The sequence below is a fragment of the Pectinophora gossypiella genome, chromosome Z (assembly GCF_024362695.1).
Source record: "Pectinophora gossypiella chromosome Z, ilPecGoss1.1, whole genome shotgun sequence".
Taxonomy (NCBI): Eukaryota; Metazoa; Arthropoda; class Insecta; order Lepidoptera; family Gelechiidae; genus Pectinophora; species Pectinophora gossypiella.
In genome coordinates, this window is record NC_065433.1 from 17,861,383 (window position 1) to 17,884,803 (window position 23,421).

Here is a 23,421-nt window from a genome sequence, read left to right on the forward strand (position 1 = left end):
TTACGGCCCTGCGCAGACGACAGACTATCCGTGACGCACTTTTTAGTCTGTGAAAATATAACCTATGCAATTATATGCAGTAACGCACACGACGCGCAAAAAGTCCGGCGCGTTACTGCATAGGTTATATTTTCACAGACTAAAAAGTGCGTCACGGATAGTCTGTCGTCTGCGCAGGGCCTACTTCTCACTATTCTATAGATTCTACGTATACAAAGGAAGTCTTTAAAATTGGAGTAGCAAAGGCCAAGAAAGAAGCTAGAAGGAAAGAATGTATTTATATCTAGCGGGGCCCTCGGAGCTAGAGCGATGAAAGTGAGGAGAGCGGTCAGCTTGTTCAATGTACCTATCAAATATAATAAAGTGGTCCAGAGGAAGGGGAAGACCAAGAAGAGCTTACATGGAACAGATTAAAGAAAAGGTTAACGTCGTGTCTTATAGGGAAGTCAAGGAATTGGCCTTTGATAGACTGGAATGGAAAATGCTACACCGACAAGAGCGTGGCTCTTAAATTGATGATGATGATGAAAGGCCAAGAAAAGTGAAATAAAACAAGAATATAATTTCATGCTTCGTAAAAAAAATACATTTATTATTCAAAACAGGGTTATGCAGTAGGTATCTGATTCTCAATTTTGTTGTCCCAACCTAATTAATACACCTGCCATTGATCACTTTACTCATTCTCATAATAAATGCTAAATTGAGACTGTGCCCCTTTTAAGTACCTACTTTAAAAAGTCAAGGGTCACGAAGGTGTCGTGAATATTAAAATACACATTTAAGATTTAATAGAAAATAAGCCCTAAATAACTATATAAGCCTAAAATATTTTTCAAAAAGGTTTGACATTGTAAAATCAATTGTGACAACTTTTAGCCATATAAAGCTAACATTAAAAGGCAGTTAATACATAATAAAGACTAATCTCGTTTAGTAATTAATACCAGGCAGTACTGGATAAGTTACAATTTGTTCAGTAAAAAGTATAGAATTGCATTTTGCGAGGATTAGAGAGAAGTAACCTGGTTCTTAAGCGAAATGGATTACACAAGTACCTACCAGCAGTACTATATACATCAAGCAGCTTAACGTTAAGAAATCTAGCTCGGGACCAGAGAACTTCTCATCGCCATCAGTCCTAAATACAATATATTTGAAAACACTTAGCGTTAAACAATAAAAAGGCACATTAGTATTATAAAGACAATACCTATAACCAAAACTAACCTAACAATTTCAAGGTCCCAGCAAGAATCTTAATAGTATGCCAACATACTAGGCTTGAATGCGTAGTCCTGGTTTACCAAAGGCGTGATGAAAAGCCACCAGGAGGCACACGCACGCGCTTGGCAGGTGCGTTGGCTGGTTGCTGAGCAGCCACTGGAGCTTCAGTCTTCGCAGGGTTTTCATTCACGCCTGTATTATCAGCATTATTAGTACTCGCAGTTTCTGGTGGAGGTGCGGCCTCTGAAGAAGCTTGTCCATTTTGTTCATGTGACTCTGTACCATTGGTTGGTGCTCGTATATCTACTCCAATTGTCGACACTGGAAATAATACAAATATTTTCATTAAGTAATTATTTTTTAATATTGATGCAAAACACAAAATGCACGTTTTTTTAGAAGTACACGACAAAGTCACGTTCGTGATCCGAGTGGATGGGTGGAACATAAGTAGTTAGATACTTTCTATGTTTCGATATGATGTCTTATTGATGGATATATGATGATCTATAATGTGATGGTAACAGCTGATCAACTCCTCGCCCACATATGGTCCTTCACATAAAGCGGGTTGCCAAGACCTAAGCTAAGGTAGTTCAGCTTAGCTCGCATATCTAAAGCAACTTTTCATGTGTGTAGATTGCAAACTATGGTAAACGATGTGTCTACACTCAGCGGGATCCCCTGTCTGGGAGACATAAGAGTGATGCAGAGAATTAGATCTGGATTTGTTTACTGAATAATGCTGAAAATAGAATTTGTTCGGTTAAAAAAACGGAAATACTAAGTTCTGGATTTGTTCTACTGAATAATGCTGAAAATAGAATTTGTTCGATTAAAAAAACGGAAATACTAAGTTTTCTAACCGACCGGGACCTCCAGCCAGCGGGATATTTACCAAAGATAAGTCTGATGAACTATAAATTGGTATTAACTTTTAGATCTGTATTTATTCTGTTCAACAAAACAAAAAAAAATACTTCTGACGTCCTTACTTCAGCTACAATCAAGCTGCAATGATACCTCCAGTCAGCGGACTTTTTCTCTCAATGACATTCATTTGTAACTTTTACACTCAAATAATAAAAATTGAACTATTTACGACTATAATTTCACTTAAATTACCCATTCGTACATCCAGTGCTTAAATTAAAAATGTATAGAATTTGAAAAGTTTGAAATGTCCCCACCCCTGTGGGTGAACCAATTGTGAGCCCTATGCTGTAACCACTAACTAAACCATACAGGTTAAAGTAGCTGAACGCATTCTATGCTTTTTCTAATTTGGGTGGGTAGTTTAAAAAAATCTTTAGCTTTATCATTAGCCTACCAGATGGTGTATCTATATAGTGATGAATGAAACACTAGCAGCACCTTAATGAAGGCAATCCATTAACGAAAGTATAGGTGTACCAGAATCTGATGGCAAATGGGGAAATAAAATTTCTATAGTAAGCAACACTCGGGTAATTGGATGAAAACGTCTTGATACTTGTTATTTTTTACCTATTGACGGCCAATATGGACATTATATAAAGTACTTATTGTATGCAGTACAATATTGCTTTCGTTCTATTTTTTGCCCTGAATGTGCGTTTGTCTGTTTATCCACTCATCACATCAAAACTAAGCAACGGATCGACTTAAGATTTTGTATGGAGATAGATGGAATGGAGCATACGCTATTTTTTATCCCGGGAAAATAGTTGCGGGATTTCTGAAAAACCTTAGATTCCAACGTTGCTTGAAGCGATAGATGTCGCTAGCGAAGCTGCGGGCAAAATCTAGCTAGTGTAGGTGGGTATATATAAAAAAACAAAATATTTATGAAAAGATCACTTTATATTATTATGCTATTTCCAAATCAAAACTGTCCAGGTTATTTGTTTTCTTTCCACTTCTCTTCTTTTTACCGGGTGCACTAAATACCCTTCCATTCGGCCTTCAGCAATTATTCGTCGTATGGTAGTGCTAGGAACTCCTATAAACAGGTCACAGGTTAATAACTAATAATATAGGAAAAATATATTCAAGTATTAAGACTAGTTAGTCCTACTTACCGGTCACCTTTGGACGCGTTTTAAAATCGAAGATTGCGGTTGATCTCCAACTGCTTCTTCACTAATTTTACAATAAACAATGTAAACAATCTTTCTTGCTTGTGACCGAAGTGGTTTTTTCGATATTCTTACGAAATTCAGTATAATTTCAAGGAATCTTTGGAAAATCTCAGTATTGTTGACAAAACATGTACTTAGACATGACAGGAGACAGTTTAATATTACCATAGGAAAATCAATATTTTTTTTACTTTTTTTATGCCATCAGATTCTGGTAGACCTATACCTGTCTTACCATGTTAAGATCCGAAGGACGTAATATACTATCCTGACGACCCGATTACTCTAGCCATAGAGGCTGCCAATCACCTCGCGACACCAAACACTTCAGGACCCCGATACCGACCCCGCCGGCGTGGTCGACGATTTCCCTCAATCAGCGCTTATCGCTATTGACCCACTAGGGTCGATTAATTATTTCAAATATTTTTCCTCTCAGACGACGCCCTGAGCCGAGGTTCGCGCCCAACTGGGCACCCTCAAAACTGTTGTTTTAAACGTTGTACCGGGTGAGAGCCTTTAGCGCACCTCATTTGTCCGGCTAAGTAGTTAATGCCATCTGCAGCAAATCTACAATAAGTCACATCAAAAAAAAAACATGTTAAGAGGTGAACACGCAGTCAGCACTGTGTCATGGTCTCGTGCAATTCGCATCGAACGACCCAAACGCGCCCCACGCTGTGCTGTGCGGATTGTAAAATAAAATTTCTGTATACTGACGTCATCCGTCTCGCACACCGCACTCGCGGCACGCCATCGAACGCATCAAATTTGAAAACGTCATCCCCGCACGCACTGGTGTAATTCGTATACCTACAGGTAGGTACGGTCACGCGTACACTTTGATACCATGTCACATGATAGAAGATGATGATGATGGATGATGTTGGGAGATGATGGTTTTTCGATGTAACAAGACATCGATATAAGACGGCGTCGCAGTATGGCGATGTCCATGGAAGGTTTTCGAAGAAACAAAATTCGATAATACGGCTTTCGCACAAAAGTAGGAAAACCCGTGCGCGTTCACCTTTAGACGCAGCATGAAAAAGGAAAACCTACCGTGAACACTACCGGACGGAATATGACGTCTGGTCTTCAGCGGCTCGGGTTCGGCGCCGAAGATGTCGGTGTGGGCGCCACCCGGCGGGCGCAGCACACGGCTCGACAGGCGCTTGTTGTCGCTCAGACCAACGTTGAATGGTGTAGACGTCATTTTCAATAGTAATATTTCTTTTTCTGTGGTTAGGTAAGCAGACCCTGTGAAAAAACGGGATAACGCTAGGGAGATGTATACAGGGTGTTACGTGACATCGTAACGAATACTGAGAGGGATGATTCAGCTCATTATTCTGAGTTAATACTCGTATCAAGTGGATTTTTTATCGCAAAGTACAGAATTGAAAATATTTAACAATAACTAAAAAAACCATGAATTATTCGACGGAAAATTCCACTTAATATTTACTCAGAATCATGGTCTGAATCATCCCCCTTAGTATTCGTTACGATGTCACTAAAATACTGTATTTATTTTTCTGTAATAAAATAGTATTAAATAAATATATTATCAAGATTGAAATTTAAATTATCAGAGAGGGAGTCAGAAGATATGCGTGATAATATAGGTACCTAAGTACCTACAACAATATAATAAATACAAAAACCCAGTGGACGATAAAGGATTTTCGGCAGGACAATTAAACTTTTAATTTAATATTTGTACTTTTAGATAACTAAGGCCCGTTGTCCTCCATCCTCTGGATCCACTACTGCACAGCACAAAAACATATACTTACCTAACAATTGTTAGTGTATGACAGAATTAGCACCCTACAGCTCTTTTGACATGATAAAATGTAAGTAACAAATGTGTATTGTTTTGCATCACACGCTACTAATATAACAACTGCTGTTAAATTAAGGGTCTTTTCAAGCTACGTTCCCCATAAACAACATAGATGGCGTTGTACAGTTTTAATATAAAAATTACCTATTGTCTCATTGCTCGGGTTCACAATTATTCAAAAATAAATTGTAAATGGCAGAGGCATATATAAAAATAATTGTTGCTTGTCATTTGGATCAGATTGTGTATAGAATTATGTTGCTACCTACCTACCTATAGTGTTTCTCTTTATTTTGATTAGAATAATAATGGGTGGAAGCTGTAATTGTGCCTGGGTGTAATAACGAGGGTCATCATTGATACTCAAAAACAAAGATAAAAGATGCATATGTCTGTTATCCATGAAATTATAAGGTTAAACAAAGGAAAACTGGACAGCACCATCTATAGTTTTTGAGGAACATAGTCCCTCATTATAAAACAACAAGGGCAATTTTAGGTCCTGCACACAAAATAAATGTAGGTAAGTATTTAAGTTTGCTCCGCCAACCAGCTGCCTACCCTATAATTAATATCATTAAAGGTAACCAAGACAGGGTCTATTGTATGCTATAGAAGAAAGCTCATTTTATTGATAATGATATGGAATATTAAGTGGCCATTGTTTCATACAACAATACTTTATGTTCTACAAATAGTAGTGAATGATGCCACACCCAACTAAAAAAAAAAATTATTGTTACCTACCTACTTTTAAAGATTTTCTGTGATTATAACAAAAAAAAACAAGATAGGTACTATCATTACAACAATAATTAAATTAGGTTCCTAAACTTCACTGGACTGATCATTCCGATCAGCATCATTGTTTTTTTATGTAAGTTTTCAGTCTGACATTTTTGTATTAATGTAGGTATGTGATGTCCTTTTATAATAAATATTTCTTTTCAGTTTTCATTGTACCACCACCACCTAAGCCCATTGCTGCGATCAATGAGATAAAAACATCTTGAAATGGCAAATGGTTTCAGTATCAAGTAAGTAATTCCATAAATTTATAGAAACATATGTAGGTAATTCGTCGTGGAGATCTTTGGGGGAGGCCTATGCCCAGCAGTGGGCGTCGTACGGCTGATGATGATGTAGGTAAGACCAATCGAGTGGAAAAAGAAAAGAAATGTGGGTAGCTCTTCGAACACCGGAAGTCAATATCATAACCGTGAATACAAAATGTGATAATTATCCAGTTAGAACTTATGAACTACCAACTAAAATAAGTTTTAACTGAATATTTGCAAAAAGACCAAAGATTGTAATGAGACCACCAGTGTTTGAAGATCTACCCACGTACAGGCAGACATATAAGGTAACTTAAGCCATTGGAATGCTGATTATACAGTACAATTATAGCATGTCCTTTGGTATGCATTCTAACCACAAAGCGAGGAAATACCACATGATAATTATGTATAAATTGTTCAAGCCACTCACTATGGTACAATAAGGATAATCTATTTTTTTTTTAATCTGGTTTGGTATGGTAGTTTACATATAATTTGTACTGTCCCTTTTCCGAATTTATACCTAAAATAAGAGACTAAAATACTAAAAACACAATCAAGAAAAAGAAACAAAACAAACCATATAAAAATAAACACAATTTAAATAGGTTTATTATATATACATATGTACTTACAAAACATATTCTGAATTATTACTTTTATGATAGGTATTATGAATTATAACATAGCCATGTTTGTAGATAGATAAACACAAGATCAAGTATAGAATTGATATAGCACTTCTTGCAGGGGGCTTAAATTATATATATTATGCATTATGTTGAACATGCACTTTATTAATGTAGGCAGAAATGACTTGCAAGATTTAGTTTAACATTTCAAGTTTACAGTTAAGTAGGTAGATACTAATTTTTATTTTTGTAGGATTTTCGGTCTGGTTGCAGACCTTTACGCTATGTCTTCCTTTTGGTGCTGATTCCAGCAATCACTCAGGTAGGTACATAATATTAGAGAGCTGTAAGTTATTTGTAAATGCGTGGGCAGTTGGTACGTATACCTTTATAATAACAAGGTAGGTAGGTAGGAATACCTTTATAACAAGGTACCTAGTTAGGTACCTTACATTCATACATGCAAGTGCATATAAATATGCAAGCTGTTTTAACTGTGTGAACAGACAGTTTCCTAAAATAATAAATGTTAAAAATAACAAACAAGTAGTCAGCTTATATTTTATATATATATATATATATATATATATATATATATATATATATATATATTTCTATTTTATATATTTCTATAAGAAATATATTTTAATTAACTACACAAAACTCTCCATTACCACATAAAACGTTAATCATAATTTTAAGTACCTACCTACTTTGTAAAAACTACTGTAAAGCAGTCGGTTTAAGTGTCTACCAAATGCAGTTTCAAACAAGCGTAATTTAAGACGTATTATAACTGTAAAAACGATAAATCTATCGGACACACGGCGCGGTCGACCCATTCATGCGGCAATGCTAACGGTGTTTCTTTGTCTGGAAATGGCGTGCTACCCTGTATTTAATTCGGTATAACTGAATCCTTGTACAAATATATTAAGAAGGACCACTTTAAAAGCCTGATGAGACCATAACTTTTAACATAAGACATCAAGAGCACATTGACCTCTTGAAAATCTTGAAAAATAACGGCTTACCGACACCAAAATGTATTCCAAATTGTCAACTGAATTTACTTATCCACCTGGACTCTTGAATTTATATTAACGATGCTATACATATGTTAGAAACATTCGCCAGAATTACAGAATATTACGGAAAAAACTTTAACGAATATTTAAGGATTACTCACCTTCTAACTCTAAAAGTAGTCTATACTGTCTCGCTGTCGCTGATAGAAGCGTACGTTGGATTGGATGGTGACGAATAACGATGGTGTTACTAGCGCTCTGCAGTCAAAACCTACCAAAAAGTGTTAAAAAAATAAAAATAATTATATTCGTTCAGACAAGAGGAGTTAAAAGAGCCACATCGATGCAATTCATCTAATAAAGCAATATTGCGATTTGACATTTGCGCATATAAAAGTAAGTGCGCAATGCAAACAAATGTTAAATAGCAATATTTCTTCTTGCTTTCTTAGATGAATTGCAACAATGTGGCCTTTTAGACCCCAAGATCCATATTGTTAGTAAAAATGATACTAAAATCTAGGACGTGTAGGTATGTAACACATATTTTGCTATTTGACATCATTACACTTTATCTAAAAAGTTACAAAAGTTGCATTCTGGAATAAGAGCAATATAATGTGGTCCATGTTTGGTCAGTGTGGTAGAAAGTAGTGCTAATAAAAACTAAATAGAATACACTTGGTCTTTGAAAATACAACAAACGTGTAAGTACGTGAACTTCTACCAAATATTGAAACACATATTTATGTATTTAACTAAATTATTTCAGGTCAGAAAAGAAGCAACTATACGACAGAGGGCAAAATAGTGCGACGATAATAATTAAATAAATTGGCAACATTTCTTAAAATTTCTTCTAGTATCCGGATAAAACCGGATTTTTCTGGTTAAATTTTCGTTCAGAACTTATATAATTCTTTATATAAATTTACGCTTGAATTAATTAAGGGATTTACTAGAATTAGATCAAGTAATGATGATAAAGCAAAGAAAATTAATAATATAATACATTTTTTTTTATTTTTAAGTAGTCTGTTCTCGGTAATGTCATTTCGTAACTTTGTTTCGTAAATTTGTCTCTGCCTGTAGTGCCTGTCTGTCTGGTCTGTCTACTCTACGGTCAGGGCTTTTTGGCGGGAAACGGGAACGGGACAGTTGCTTTCTTCATTGAATAATCTAAATAATTAATACGAAGTGGTGTTTTGTGGTTAATGATCGCATTAAGTTAGTCGGAAGACATTCGCGAGTGTTATTATATTGGAGTATTCAATAAACAAAGTGTATCTGCCTATTTTCGCTTCGTGTCAGGAAGCCGCTTCATAACTCAAAAGTTTATGCGGACTTTTGAGTTAATTCGTTTGGGGTTCGGAGTAGGAGTCTACTCCGAGGGTGGGGGCTTAGGTTTCATCATCATCACCTTTCATCATTTCATTAATCATCAAGAAAAAAAACACGTCAGACATGGCTGTATGGGCATAGTTCCCTTTGCCTTTTTCCCTTCGGGGAAAACAAAAACAAAAAAAAAACTCTACGGTCAGAAGTCTTTTAGTGCTTTTAGTCTATATAATCTATGCTAAAGTGTCTTCCGCACTTTTCCGTGTTTGGTTATTGTTTCCAAAATTTAATAACATTGAAATAACTATTTTAAAATGGAAATGTGTGCAGAAGAGACTCCAAAAGAAGTTACTGAAAATATGCTCCCCGAAGGTAGCAGTAAAGTGAGTATATCTTTAAAAATGTCTTAAATTTATTAATAGAATGCGATCATATGTCGTTTAAGCCGTTACAATTACCGGTATTAATATTTCTTCTGATGTTTAGCTTTTGTAGTTGAATTTGAATAGATTAACGTATTAATCGCTTTCATTTCAAGGGATTTCAAATGAATAGGACAATAGCTAACCTAAAACTTGTTGGCTATAAGCCAAAACTCAAAATGTTTATGATATTTCTGTTCGAAAGCACGTTTCATGCGCTTTCTTCTTTTATGGTTAACGACAATCAGATGCCAAATTACGTGTTATATAGATATAAACCGATTATGTAAAGGGTTTGGGTTATAGGATTGTATACTATTTTCAAAGTAAAGAATATATACCTACCTACTTAAATGAAGTATCTAACATTTGTACTCTTATTTTTCCTTAATTAGTCAGGTGTAGGTTACAAAAAATCTATACAAATGGAAGTAGAATTGTACTTATAGAAGCTGGTGCAAAAGTTATTTGTACTTATTGACTTTTACTGCTGTCCATGTGTACTATCAACTGTTTACCTACCTACATTAATTTGTTAATTAGAATACATGTCATTTATGGCAAGGGGATTGTTATTGCTACTTATCCTTAAAATATAAATGATGACTTATGTGTAGGCTAATTAATAATGCATGAAATAATTAACTTATATGACATGGATAATTAATTTAAACTTATATGAGTGATTATATTTTAATCATATTCTAGGAAAAGTCACCTGCATCTACTCCACCCTCACAGGAACATCAAAAGAAAATCAAGAAAGATGACAAAAGTAGCAAGAAGGATGACAAACAATTAGAACAGTTTATGAAATCCCTCAATTCTGTGACAAATGTTGATGAGAAGCTCTCATTGGTTTGCAAAAAATATATGGAGAGTACAGAAGAAATAAAAAAAATGCAGTTTTATATTAAGCAATCTGATAAACGGTATGCTGTAGTTTTGAAGCAGAAGGAACATTTACAACAGGAGTTTAATAAAACTGTCCTTGTCAAGTCTAAGCTGGAGAACTTATGTAGAGAGCTGCAAAAACAAAATAAGGCTATAAAGGTATGCTACCATCTGAATATGAATTAAGGCAGTTTTCGCACAAAAAAAATATAATCTGAAATTATTAAATATTTCTTTTGCAGGAAGAATCTCTTCTGAAGATTCGGGAGGAAGAGGAACGTCGCAAAGAAACACAAACTAAGTTCCAGAGTACACTGTCTGAAATTACCATTTTATTACAACAAAATAATGAGAAAAATGTGAAGCTTCGTGATGATAACATTAGCATGAGTGAAAAGTTCAAAAGTATAGTACAGCAATATCAACTTCGGGAGCAGCAAGTATGCATATTTATTTTTATTATAGCGTTTAATGGTGCATTCTCTCTAATTACCAAAACATACCTAAGTATGTGCTGTTCCTATGATAGTGGAGTAAAAGTAAATGTATGGACAATAAACAACTTTATCCTAAAATTAAATGAATTACAAATGTTTAAATTTTTTTCACAGGTAGATAAGATGGCAAAACAAATGGCCTTGGAATCTCAATTGTCTGATGCTAAACTGCAGAAGTCAAATTTAGAACATCAAGCTGAAAAAGAGAGGCTTGTAGCTGAAATGGAGCAATTAAAAGTAACTGTAGCACAGTACAAAGCTAAGGTTATGGAACTTCAAGGAACTGAATCTGCCTTAAAGGGTCAATTAGCTGTTTACACTGACAAATATGACGAGTTTCAAAATGCATTAGTAAAGAGTAACCAAGTCTTTGGTGGATTTAAAGAGCAGATGGAATTGGTGAGTTTGTACTTGTATTAATAAAATATTTTTTATGTAAATCTAATCTATCCCCTTCATGAACTGCTAGGAATGATAAATATACTATAGTAGTATATTCGTTCGTCGTTTCGTTCATCGTTTTATATGTAGTATACTATAGGGTATTTGACTGGGTCAAAGATAAATGATAAAATGCAAATCTAGAAATAGAAGCCAGTCTAAGATGATCAAAGGTCAATCTCATTGTATATTTCGACTTATTTGCGAATTTTATTTATGAATTCAGTAACAATGAGTACAACATTTGACTGCTTTTATTGATGACTGTATTTCCATACAAACTCCATTTGACATACGACCATGGTCATCTACAAAACATCACTAATCGGACGAATTTTAGAGAAATATACCTACCTATTTTCCTATTGGGTTTTATTTTTTAAACTTATATTTTTATTTTTTTTAGTCCAGAGATATGAAAACAGCATACAAATAGCAATAACATTGTCGCATTATCATTGTTTTTGTAATTGACTGACTTGCATGTACCCTTTTATTAATTGATGTTGACATAATCTTAGTAACAAGTTGCTGGTTTTCAGATGTCCAAAAAGATTAAGAAGTTAGAGAAAGAGTCATTGTCATGGAAGAAGAAATGGGAGACATCTCAAACTGCCTTGTTGGATATGTGTGGCGAGCGCCAGACTACAGAAGAGAGAGTTGCTGCTACAACCAGGCAGCTGCAACACATGCAAAGTCTTTGTCGCACACTACAGGTAATTGTTTATAGTCTGCTATCTAAGTGTCAGAAGTAACTGAGAATACATCTTCAGTTAGAGTTAATAAGAAACTTACCTTATGATATGAGAGATGCTATCACCCAGAATTTCAAATCATAACCAAATACCATTCCAGTTTGCAGGCCTGCTTCCTAGCAAACTTGCAAATATAGAGTAAGCATGAATCTCGTTTTGGTTTCAGGCTGAGCGCACAGTCCTGTTGAACACTTTGAAGGAAAACAATATAGAACGTCCACCGCTTCCGGCGCCCACTCCTGCGCCGCCTGCACCGCCGCCCGTCCAGACACAAAGCGACGCCAAGGTAATATTGCTACATTTAATAGTTCATTGTTTTAGCACTTCTGCCGTTGTAAACGGACGACCACGTGCGGGTTGGACCGTTTTACGTTGGAAAGTTGAAATAAGTGTAAGATTTTCTTTGAAGGTACAGATATAATTTATTGAGAAAACAAGTTAAATAGACATGCCAAATCTCTAAAGGACTTTGTGTACTGCCTAGAGTAAGTTGGTGTGATTTTCAAGCATAAGCTAGGTTGATCAGGGCGCAGAGCTGCCTACTTCCCATTAAAAAAAACTTAGCCATCGTTTTAGTTGCAATTTGAATGACGACGCATAAACTCAATGAAAATGGTTGGAAAACAAAAGTAAAATGAGAGTGAGAACTCTACGATATCCTTAAAATGGAAGTAATTTTACAGTCTCTATTAAAATATTTTTAGGCAAAGCAGTATTTTTTATGTAGTTAGTTTTAATATGCACGGGAACTGTCGCACTTTAGAATAATAGTTGACAATAGAAGCATCCTTTGATAGCTCTAACGTGAAGTTCGTTGCAATACGCCGGCGCCGGGTCTCTACAGATAAATAAAGCAATTTAAAATATTTTAAATGCAAAAAAAAAATTTTTCAAAGAAATATTCACTTATCATTTTCATGATATAATTTACAAAATATTTTTACTCTTAGGTTGATGCAATGGTTGCCAACTGCGCTCAGCTGAGACAGAGTCTTGCACATTTACAGACTCAATTAAATGTGTTAACCACTAACAAAAATGACTCGAAAGAAGAACCATCTAAACCAGAGAAACAGAAAAAATCAAAGTCGAAAAAGAACAAAGCGGAGAAACAAGGACAAAAAGTAGACACAGACACAGAGAAATTGGACGTGAAAGATAATAATATTGACGAATTAACCGCATCTAAAGAAACAGAAGATGTAGACCAACAAAAAACTGGAGATACTGAAGTACCTGAAGAAAAAAATGATGCAATCAATTATAAAACTGAATCCCCAGACAACGACGAAGCTGAAAGCCCAGAAGATAAAATAGATGACCAAACAATGGAAAGCCTGATACAGGCTATCAATATGGCTAATGTAGACCTATGCGATTTGGAGGTTGTCAATGGGGAAGTTAATAATAAAATTGATATAGTCAATGACTTAGCCCATGCGCTGGATGATCTGCAAACAGGTGATTCAGGGCTTCCATTACATGACGATAATGTTGAAAAGGAATCATCGAAACAAGAACCTGAAAATGTTTCACTAATTGTGGAAACAAACCCAAATGAAGAAGTTTCGCACATTGCTGAAGTAAAGCCAATTTCAAATGATAAACCTGAGTGATTTTTGAAGTGCGTTAAAAACTTATTAAAAACATTTAGTATTCGAACTTCTTTTTTTATTATTTAAGTAATCATTAATTTTTTTATGGGTCCTGCCCCAGTATTTTTTGGTTCTCAGCTAAATATTTTTAATTGTGTGTGATTTGATTAATTGCTACTTTATTAAATAAAAATGTATCTTAAATTATCTAAAGTGCCTGAATTTAGTGAAGTCTAGTTGTCTAGTCAGAAATCTGTAACGTAAATTGGCTACAGATCCAACAAATTCACATTACATAACACCAAATGAACTGTGTAGAGATGGTTTCTTATATACAATTGAATATTAAATTACAATAATGCGTTAAATATGCCTCTCTTTATTGTTATCAATTGGCACGACAATCATGTACACGTAATGTAATTTAGTGCAGTTTTCAAAGTTTATTCTAATGTTATGCGGTTCAAAGATATGCACAATGTACATATCTTAATGTTAGATACATTAGATTTAAGCCACGATATGTTTTTGAATCTATTGTGCTATTATTAGTGCAACAATAATAACTGAATGATTTAAATTTCAATGAATTTGTAGTCATTTACATTAAACTTAGATTTTCCAATGTCGAAACTGTGTCGTTTATTTTTATCCTTACCTAATCTAAGATTTACAAAAAACGCAATAAAGAAAAAACCACCTACTTGCACTTATTGGAACAGTTGCAACGAACAGTTTCTACCGAGGTGCGTCGTGCACTCCCTTTCTTTACTGCATTTCAGTGAGCGTTATCTAACTAGTGGCTGCACACTGAGTTATCGAATCCGACGAGGAGTCGAGCGGAAGCAACCTGTCGATAACCCCTTTTTAGGGTACCGTGTCCAAAGGTCGGAAACGAATATAGCCGTTTACTCTATTTTTCCATACGGACGAAGTACCTTTAAAGGATTGTGTTATACGAAGCAGGTAAAGAACAATAACAATTATTAATAAAAAGTATTAAGGTTCTAAACGCAAAAAATAGCGTTCCTTTGCTGTTTCTTAGAATGACTTGGTTCGTAACGAACATTAAGGGGGAGCAGAATTTCCTGTCGGAACATTTATTAGGTAAATTTATTATTATTAACTAATTAGAAACACTTTGAGTGGGACACAAGTATTTTACTTCGCAATTTGATTTTTATCATTAAAGGTAAGTATCTAATGATTTTGATGGTTCTTTACAGGGATGGAAATGCCTACTTACGCAGTTATTATTTCTGTCTATTCGTCTGTCAGAGAGTCTCACTGTTTAAGATGTGTCTTTCGTTATAGTGGATATTGTGCTCAGTGATAAAAAATCTGAAAGTTAAAAATAAAGGCTCATTCAAGTCCTCCAATCTTCAAAGAGTCCTCTCCCCATCTCGCTCAGGCTCACCTCCTAGATAAACGTGGGGACTTTAGTATGTTAATACTCTGAACACATTGTTGAAGGAATCGCTTGGGAGCCCTCTCTCGCGCTGAACAACCCCTCCATTGACTGGATTATAAAAACCGGCTGAGACGGAGCTTGCGCTAAGAAACTTTTATAGGAAGTAAACAAAATCTCCGGTTGATTGATGGGTAGCCTGTGCCCAGCAGTGGGATACTTTCTTAGTCTATATACTTATAGACTATTTATGTTATGTAAACATTACACAAAATATTATATTATTGTTATCTATCAATTTAACAAGGAACCCGCGGTGGATGAATCTGACTCGCACCTAGCAGTTTCTTGTTTTGTCCACTATCAAGATATAATGAAAATTCTGAAAGAGTAGAAGTTCCAGTCTAGTGGTTTCTATAGAAATCCTCACTTAATTACATTTCATAGATTGATCTAATTTATGACGTAATTGTAATACTTAAGTACAACAAATCTGAACACCTGTTGCGTTTTAATAACTGTTTTGTAAAAAGTTATGTATTTTTATTTTTCATTTCAATTAGTTTTTTGTTATTTTATGATGCCGCACAGAACGAAAGATTTAACCTAGCATTAGCTACTTACCATTAGCTACCGACTAGCACTCATTTGCCTACTACTAATAATGTAAAAATAAAACTAGTAATCAAATCCTCTGATAGACATCAGGACTCAACTGTTGGTAGCCACTTACGGAACCGTTGTTACACAAATCGTCACGGGTTCAGCGTCATGTTGACCAACTGGCCAGTGTCACGTGATTGCCAAATATCCGTGACAAGTTCTGGACAAAATACTTATTGCTAAACTGATTCACAATCCACACTACTCATTTTATTCGCTATCATAAACTGCACAGTTGGTAAAGACTTAGGTAATCCGCTTGTAGACGATAATGCCTAAATAGAAAAGAATGAATTTTCGTGATCAATATTTATCATTAAGTAACAGAAAGATGCTCGAGTTTTGTTTCGAAATCACGTTTCTGAAAGCGGACATCTGTGAGGCTAGTTTAGGTTCACTTCTTATTGTTGCTATTGTCGTCCCACTGCAATATTAACCTAATCATTTATTTAAGTTCCTATTGTAAAGACAGTGATAAATACGTAGCATAATATAGAAGGTCAATCTAAGCCCTATAGTAACATATTATATCAATGACTTATATCACAGTCTATAAAATAACTGATAACAATAGGGTCAGTGTTTAAAGTTTTACCTCGCTTTACAAGGCAAGGCGATAGTAGAAAAAGGTGTCCGATATAAACCGTTTTGCAATCAATTATTAAGCCAAAGACGTATATTGTTAAAGAATATGGTATTTAATGGTCAGCAACTTAATGAGGGTTATCTACTTTCATAGGTACTATTTAAATTCTTTTACTTAACCCGAAATCGCTGCGAACACGATTTTTGATAGATTCGTGGTAAAAATCAGAAGTGGTTGCAAGTTTACCTGCCCCTGTATCGGTAGTCACGTCCACGTGACTACATGTATTTTGATTAAGTGTTTCATATTTTGGTGGTACTTAAATTAAATTAAGCACATAATAATCATGTTAGCATCTTGCCTTTTTCTAATGATGTAAAACGACGTTTTATAGGGTGTGAAAACTTGTACATATACGTCCATCTTCCTGTGAAAATATCAGCAAAATATTCAAGTAAAACTTAGCTTAACCAGGGTGGGCAGCTCGTCATTACTGTGTCATATGTAATTAAGTATCTATTTTCACGGACATTGGGCCATTGGCTCTGTTTTGCAATTGGTGTTACTACATTGTACTTAAATCAAAAATTCTATTGTGAAAAACATTTCGCGCTTAGAATATAATTCGTTACGATTTAATTGAAGTGTAAATACTTGCTGTATAGATAACAATCCATAACTTTGTGCGTAACCGTGGCGACGCACTGAACAATATTAATTTCGTTGGTTCGGTCAAGGCGAGTTCGGCAACGTGCAGTACTTTCCCTAAAAAATTTTGCATTTGCTTGCAGTACAGCCTTGCTAACAGTGTCACTGTTACACTTACCGAAAATAAGTAGGTAACCTAAAGGAATGTACCTACCGACAATTCAAGAATTTAAAATTTTATAGGTACAATAAATCTTGATAATTACAATCTTTTAGATTTATGAATTAGGTTTGAGCATCAAATGGTTTACTCAAAAGTCCTCGTAAAAAGCGTAATCTTTAGGAAAAGTCTAAACAGAGAATAGGTAACAATAGTATTTTTTTTATGTACAAATGCTTCATAAGAATAAGAGTTGATAATAACCACACCTATTGGATAGTCGCCACAAGTTAAAATACAGCCATGCACAGAAAAAAAATTGTGAATCCAAAATTGATTCGGGAGGTTATCAATATTTATAGAAGCGTTTGTCTAATCTTTTCTTTAACCCGTATCTTCGTATGAAAATTTGCAATGTCGCAAGAAATGAAGAGCAAACTTCACTTGGCGAAGTAAAATCTACACCAATACTTATTATAAACGCGAAAGTAACTCCATTTAGACGATATTTGGTATGGAGAAGTAGTTTGAGACCTAGGTAAGTCCATCAATCCCGAAAATCACCCTCTAAGGGGATGGAAAAAATATAATAACCGAACACCACACGGACAAGGACAAGTCGCGAGTGGAAGCTAGTAGAAAATATGGAAATTACTCCCATTGTAGAGTAGGTAGGTAAATATAGTGAAAAAAACCTCGAAGCAAGCCATACTGTTGCCGAACGATTGACCGTTGGTATTTCACTGCAGTGGAGCTGAAGTATTTTTTAAGCAGATTTACTAACAATCACAGTGCTAAAAATGAAAACTATCACAGCCTACTTATTTTGAGCTCTAACAGCCAGTTAATTTTAGCCGTTACAAAGTGGTCTATTTTTTCGACGAGCACGACTGTTTTTCATCTTACTTTCAAAAGATAATTCGGTTTTTGTGAATAAGACACGAATCTCAACTTCAATAGAGTCGATTACTTTCCATTTCGGATTTACTATTCCGTTTTGTCCTTTAAATAAGTAGCTGTTTGGCGTCCTAAGATAAATGTTAAGCTGTGTAGCGCCGTTTCAACCCGTCCCTCATCTACAGCTGATCAGTATTATACAAAATTCTAAGATTTTTTATTGCACACAGCACTATCTACACAAGAAACCTACCAATAGATATTGATGTCTTAGTCTTAGCAGCAATTAGACCATAAATTTAGACAGCCTCCGTGGTCTAGTGGTTAGAGCGTTAGGCTCACGATCTGGAGGTCCGGGTTCGATTCCCGATGGGGACATTGTCGAAATCACTTTGTGAGACTGTCCTTTGTTTGGTAAGGACTTTTCAGGCTTGAATCACCTGATTGTCCGAAAAAGTAAGATGATTCCGTGCTTCGGAGGGCATGTTAAGCCGTTGGTCCCGGCTATTAGCCGTAAAAACACCTCCACCAACCCGCAATGGAGCAGCGTGGTGGAGTATGCTCCATACCCCCTCCGGTTGATTGACGGGAGGAATGTGCCCAGCAGTGGGACGTATATAGGCAGTTTATGTTATATGATTTTAGACAGGACGCGATATCTTAGTGCAAATCTGCGTTATTTGCGTAGGATTATATTTATCTTCTTGTCCCTACCTTCCAAGTAGATACTTTATTAATTATATAATTACTGCGAACAAAACAATCAAATTACCTACCGATATATTTACTATTTTTTTAAATAATAATATAGGCTCGCGGTTGACCACAATCTCACCTGATGGTAAGTGACGATGTGGTCTAGGGCGGATCATGCTTACTTACCTAGGAAATGCCTATTCACTCTAGCCTTGAAGACTCCCAGATGATAACGAGTTGGAAAAACAGACGACGGCAGGCAGTTTCAATCCTTCGATGTTTGCATCAAAAAGGAACAGGCGTTTAGTGCGGATTAGTGGTATAACCACAACATAAGGATGAAATGCCCGCCGACGCCTAGTTGTCCGTAGATGGAATAGAGTGGGTGGAATTAACTAGTGAAGTTTCTGGGCACACTCACCGAAGTGTATCTATGAGCCTTATTGCTCGTCGCTCCACCGAGACGAGAGTGGCCAACTGAGAGCTGGTAGGGCATTGCCGAAGGTGACAGCAGTACTCCATACAACTACGAACATAATATGCTGTGTATACATATAACTGCTCTGAGGTAAAGTATCCTCTGACCTTAGAAAGGATGATTTTTGGCAGCAGTTTTTGCTATCGACTCGATGTAACGGCCGTAGTTTAGGTTGGCAGTTAGGTCCCGACCCAAGAGCTCAGGACGGTCGGTAATTGGTACGGATACACTCCGGAAAGTCGGGAGTCAGGACGAATGGACTGCGGTTTGCGGTGAACAGACACGCTTGGGTCTTGGAAGCGTTGACTTCAACCAGGTTGTAGGCACCTCAGTCTGAGACGGACTTAAGAGTCAGATTCACAAGATCTTCTATGAGAACACTGACATCCCAGCTTGATTTTTAATCTTTGAACGATATCTATCTGGCGGTTTTTGCGAACCGACGCGGTAGGCGCTAGCCGCTTGTCCGCGCGGATTGATTTTGATCAACATACGAGTATATTATTATGTACCACATACCTATACCGCACACTGTGATACGCGCGGTAACGCGGTGTTCGTGTGGTAGGTATCAGTGGACTGCATACATACTAGTCAATGCAACCTTGCCAACCGGTTCACCGCCAACCGCGTCGGTGCGCGGTGTTATGTGAAAATCGCCTTATAGACATTTTTCGCCTTATCAATCTTTTATGGAATTTATTTGACCTCCAACTTTATCAGGGCGAATTATGAAGTGACAGAAAAGGTCTGTATAAGTAACCAAATAAGTACAATAATTTGTTTTGCAATATCATTGGAACTTATATCTACTTACTTATCAGTAAGCATCAATTTCAAAACATTAAATAGTTTAATTAATGTAGGCACTAAAGTTAGAGGCTACGTTTTGTTGGATAGAAGTAGGTACAGTGTTAGAAAGTGTATCAATTGTAGATACCTATATAATTAATTCTATTTCACATTTTATATTCAAACAATTGTGTTTTCTTAATTGACCGTGAGTTAATATGAATTTAAAAACGGCCCCCAGTCCCCGGCAGCCCCGTTGTCCGTGGCTACGGTAGCGGCTACGGTAACGGCGGGGCAGGGGGTGCGAAGAATCTCCGGGCTGGATTCGGCTACCACCAACGACGACTGTACCTGGCAACATACAACACGTGCACACTGAGGACCGACGAGAAGCTTACCGAGTTGGAAGAATCTATCAGCAGGTTACACTGGGATGTCATCGGGTTGTCTGAAGTCCGAAGAAAGGGCGAGGACACGATAACTCTGGGCTCCGGTAACTTGCTGTACTTCCGGGAGGGCGAACAACTGTCCATGGGTGGTGTCGGGTTTATCGTCCACAAGTCCCTAGTCAACAACGTGTTGACCATCGGTAGTGTTTCGAGCAGGGTAGCGTACCTGGTACTCAGAATATCATCGCGATATTCGCTGACTGTCATCCAGGTATACGCTCCGACCTCGGGACACCATGATGACGAAGTGGAGACTATGTATGAGGAGATTTCTAAAGCCATGCATAGCCATAAAAGCCACTACACGATTGTGATGGGGGACTTTAATGCACAGTTGGGGAAACGTTGCGGTAACGAGCTGAGAGTGGGGCAATTTGGATTTGGGGTCCGGAACACCAGAGGCGGGATGCTTGCGGACTTTATGGAGAAGGAGAACCTCTATATGATGAACTCCTTCTTCAGGAAGCCCGCGACCCGCAAATGGACCTGGATAAGTCCCAATGGCAGGTATAAAAATGAGATCGATTTTATCATGTCGACGAAAAAGCACATATTCAATGATGTCTCTGTGATCAATGCCGTTAAGACGGGAAGCGATCACCGCATGGTAAGAGGCACATTGAATATCAATATCAAGCTAGAAAGATCGCGACTGATAAAATCCACGCTCCGACCGGCGCCAGCCCAGATCCAAAACCCCGAGCGCTTTCAGCTCGAGCTTCAAAACCGCTTCGAGTACCTTGAGAACTGCGCAGACGTGGACGATATAAACGACCTGATGGTGGATGCTGTCCGTACGGTAGGTTCTAAACACTTTAGAACCCGCCGTACCAAAACGCAGAAACTCTCCGCACACACACTCGAACTCATGGATAAGAGACACGAAATGAGGCTGCAGGACTCAGCGGATGTCGTACGTTATAGACAACTTAATAGACAGATCTCGAAGTCTTTGACGAGCGACCTTCGCCAATTTAATACTAAACGTATTAAAGAGGCTATAGAGCGGAACAAGGGCTCCAAGGTGTTCGCAAAAGATCTGTCTATTGGGCAAAGTCAACTAGCGAGACTGAAAACTGAGGACGGCAGAATCATTTCGTCGACTCCCGAAATCCTGAGAGAGATTGAGAGTTTCTATAGACAGCTATATTCCACGAAAACATCAGGCGAAAGCATGGCTCGAGACCCTCGAGCCAAGCTTACCCGACACTACACTGAAGATATCCCGGACGTCAGCCTGTACGAGATTAGGATGGCCCTCAAACAACTCAAAAACAACAAAGCGGCAGGAGATGACGGAATCACAGCAGAACTTCTGAGAGCGGGCGGAACGCCAATACTTAAAGTCCTCCAGAGGCTCTTCAATTCCGTCATATTTCAGGGCAAAACGCCGAGGGCATGGAGCGGAAGCGAGGTGATCTTGTTCTTCAAGAAAGGGGATAAAGCCCTACTGAAGAACTACAGACCTATCTCGCTTCTGAGCCATGTCTACAAGTTGTTTTCGAGGGTCATTACGAATCGTCTCGCTTGCAGGTTTGACGACTTCCAGCCTCCCGAACAAGCCGGTTTCCGAAAAGGCTTTAGCACCATAGACCACATCCATACGCTGCGGCAGGTTATACAGAAGACCGAAGAGTATAATTTGCCACTTTGCTTGGCGTTTGTGGACTATGAGAAAGCCTTTGATTCGATCGAGACCTGGGCTGTGTTGCAGTCTCTTCAGAGGTGCCAAGTGGACCATAGGTACATCGAAGTGCTAAGGGACCTCTACCAAAATGCCACTATGTCAGTTCGAGTACAGAACCAGAGCTCTAATCCGATCCAACTGCAGCGAGGAGTGAGACAGGGAGATGTCATCTCTCCGAAACTGTTCACTGCTGCATTGGAGGATATTTTTAAGCTTCTGGACTGGAAAGGATTTGGCATCAACATCAACGGCGAGTACCTGACGCACCTTCGATTTGCCGATGATATAGTCCTAATGGCTGAGACCCTGGAAGACCTGAACACCATGCTCGAGCATCTCAGTAACGCATCCCAACGAGTGGGTCTTAGCATGAACATGGCAAAGACAAAAATTATGTCCAACGACCATGTCGCACCCACTCCAGTTCAGGTTGGGAACGTTACACTCGAAGTTGTAGACCAGTACATTTACCTAGGACAAATAATCCAGTTAGGTAAGTCCAACTTCGAGAAAGAGATCTCTCGTCGGATCCAACTCGGATGGGCAGCGTTCGGGAAGCTGCGGAATATCTTCTCGTCCAGAATACCTCAGTGTCTCAAGACGAAAGTCTTTGACCAGTGCGTGTTGCCAGTGATGACCTACGGCAGTGAGACGTGGCCGCTTACTATGGGTCTCGTGAGGAGGCTCGGTGTCGCTCAGCGGGCAATGGAGAGAGCTATGCTCGGTATTTCCCTGCTGGATCGAATCAGAAATGAGGAGATCCGCAGGAGAACTAAAGTCACCGACATAGCTCGGAGAATTGCAAAGCTGAAGTGGCAGTGGGCAGGACACATAGCGAGGAGAACCGATGGCCGATGGGGCGGAAAGGTTCTGGAGTGGCGACCACGTGTCGGACGACGCTCAGTGGGTAGGCCCGCTACAAGGTGGACCGACGATCTGGTGAAGGTCGCGGGAAGCCGCTGGATGCGGGCAGCGCAGGACCGATCGTCGTGGAGATCCTTGGGGGAGGCCTATGCCCAGCAGTGGGCGTCATACGGCTGATGATGATAATATGAATTTACAATTAAATATGTCAATTACTAAAAATCTAATTTACTT

General features: G+C 37.7%; 2 protein-coding genes and 1 long non-coding RNA gene across 3 annotated transcripts; 1 reads left to right on the plus strand and 2 right to left on the minus strand.

Moving 5' to 3' along the window:
- Nucleotides 1-560: 560 nt before the first annotated feature.
- Nucleotides 561-14,699, minus strand: LOC126380489 (uncharacterized). The gene is made up of 4 exons (XM_050029933.1): nt 14,564-14,699; nt 8,079-8,188; nt 4,410-4,607; nt 561-1,548 (listed from the first exon to the last, which is right to left on the minus strand). Exons 3-4 carry the CDS (start codon nt 4,561-4,563, stop codon nt 1,304-1,306), a joined length of 399 nt encoding a protein of 132 aa, XP_049885890.1. The 5' UTR covers nt 4,564-4,607; nt 8,079-8,188; nt 14,564-14,699; the 3' UTR covers nt 561-1,303.
- On the minus strand, nt 3,049-3,570 carry LOC126380496 (uncharacterized). Its single transcript, XR_007568479.1, has 2 exons — nt 3,288-3,570; nt 3,049-3,208 (listed from the first exon to the last, which is right to left on the minus strand). It is a non-coding gene; the product is annotated as an uncharacterized LOC126380496 (long non-coding RNA).
- Nucleotides 9,465-14,492, plus strand: LOC126380457 (gamma-taxilin). Its single transcript, XM_050029884.1, has 7 exons — nt 9,465-9,638; nt 10,386-10,730; nt 10,814-11,011; nt 11,183-11,467; nt 12,052-12,225; nt 12,431-12,550; nt 13,215-14,492. Exons 1-7 carry the CDS (start codon nt 9,570-9,572, stop codon nt 13,878-13,880), a joined length of 1,857 nt encoding a protein of 618 aa, XP_049885841.1. The 5' UTR covers nt 9,465-9,569; the 3' UTR covers nt 13,881-14,492.
- Nucleotides 14,700-23,421: the final 8,722 nt, after the last annotated feature.

Excerpts from the sequence above, each read along its gene's own strand:
- LOC126380489 (XM_050029933.1), bottom strand. The coding sequence starts at position 4,563 with ATGACGTCTACACCATTCAACGTTGGTCTGAGCGACAACAAGCGCCTG. Across the intron at positions 1,549-4,409 it reads TCCGTCCGGTAGTGTTCACG|TGTCGACAATTGGAGTAGAT; the intron begins GTAGGTTTTCCT and ends TATTATTTCCAG.
- LOC126380457 (XM_050029884.1), top strand. The coding sequence starts at position 9,570 with ATGGAAATGTGTGCAGAAGAGACTCCAAAAGAAGTTACTGAAAATATG. Across the intron at positions 10,731-10,813 it reads AACAAAATAAGGCTATAAAG|GAAGAATCTCTTCTGAAGAT; the intron begins GTATGCTACCAT and ends TTTCTTTTGCAG. Across the intron at positions 12,226-12,430 it reads GTCTTTGTCGCACACTACAG|GCTGAGCGCACAGTCCTGTT; the intron begins GTAATTGTTTAT and ends TTTTGGTTTCAG.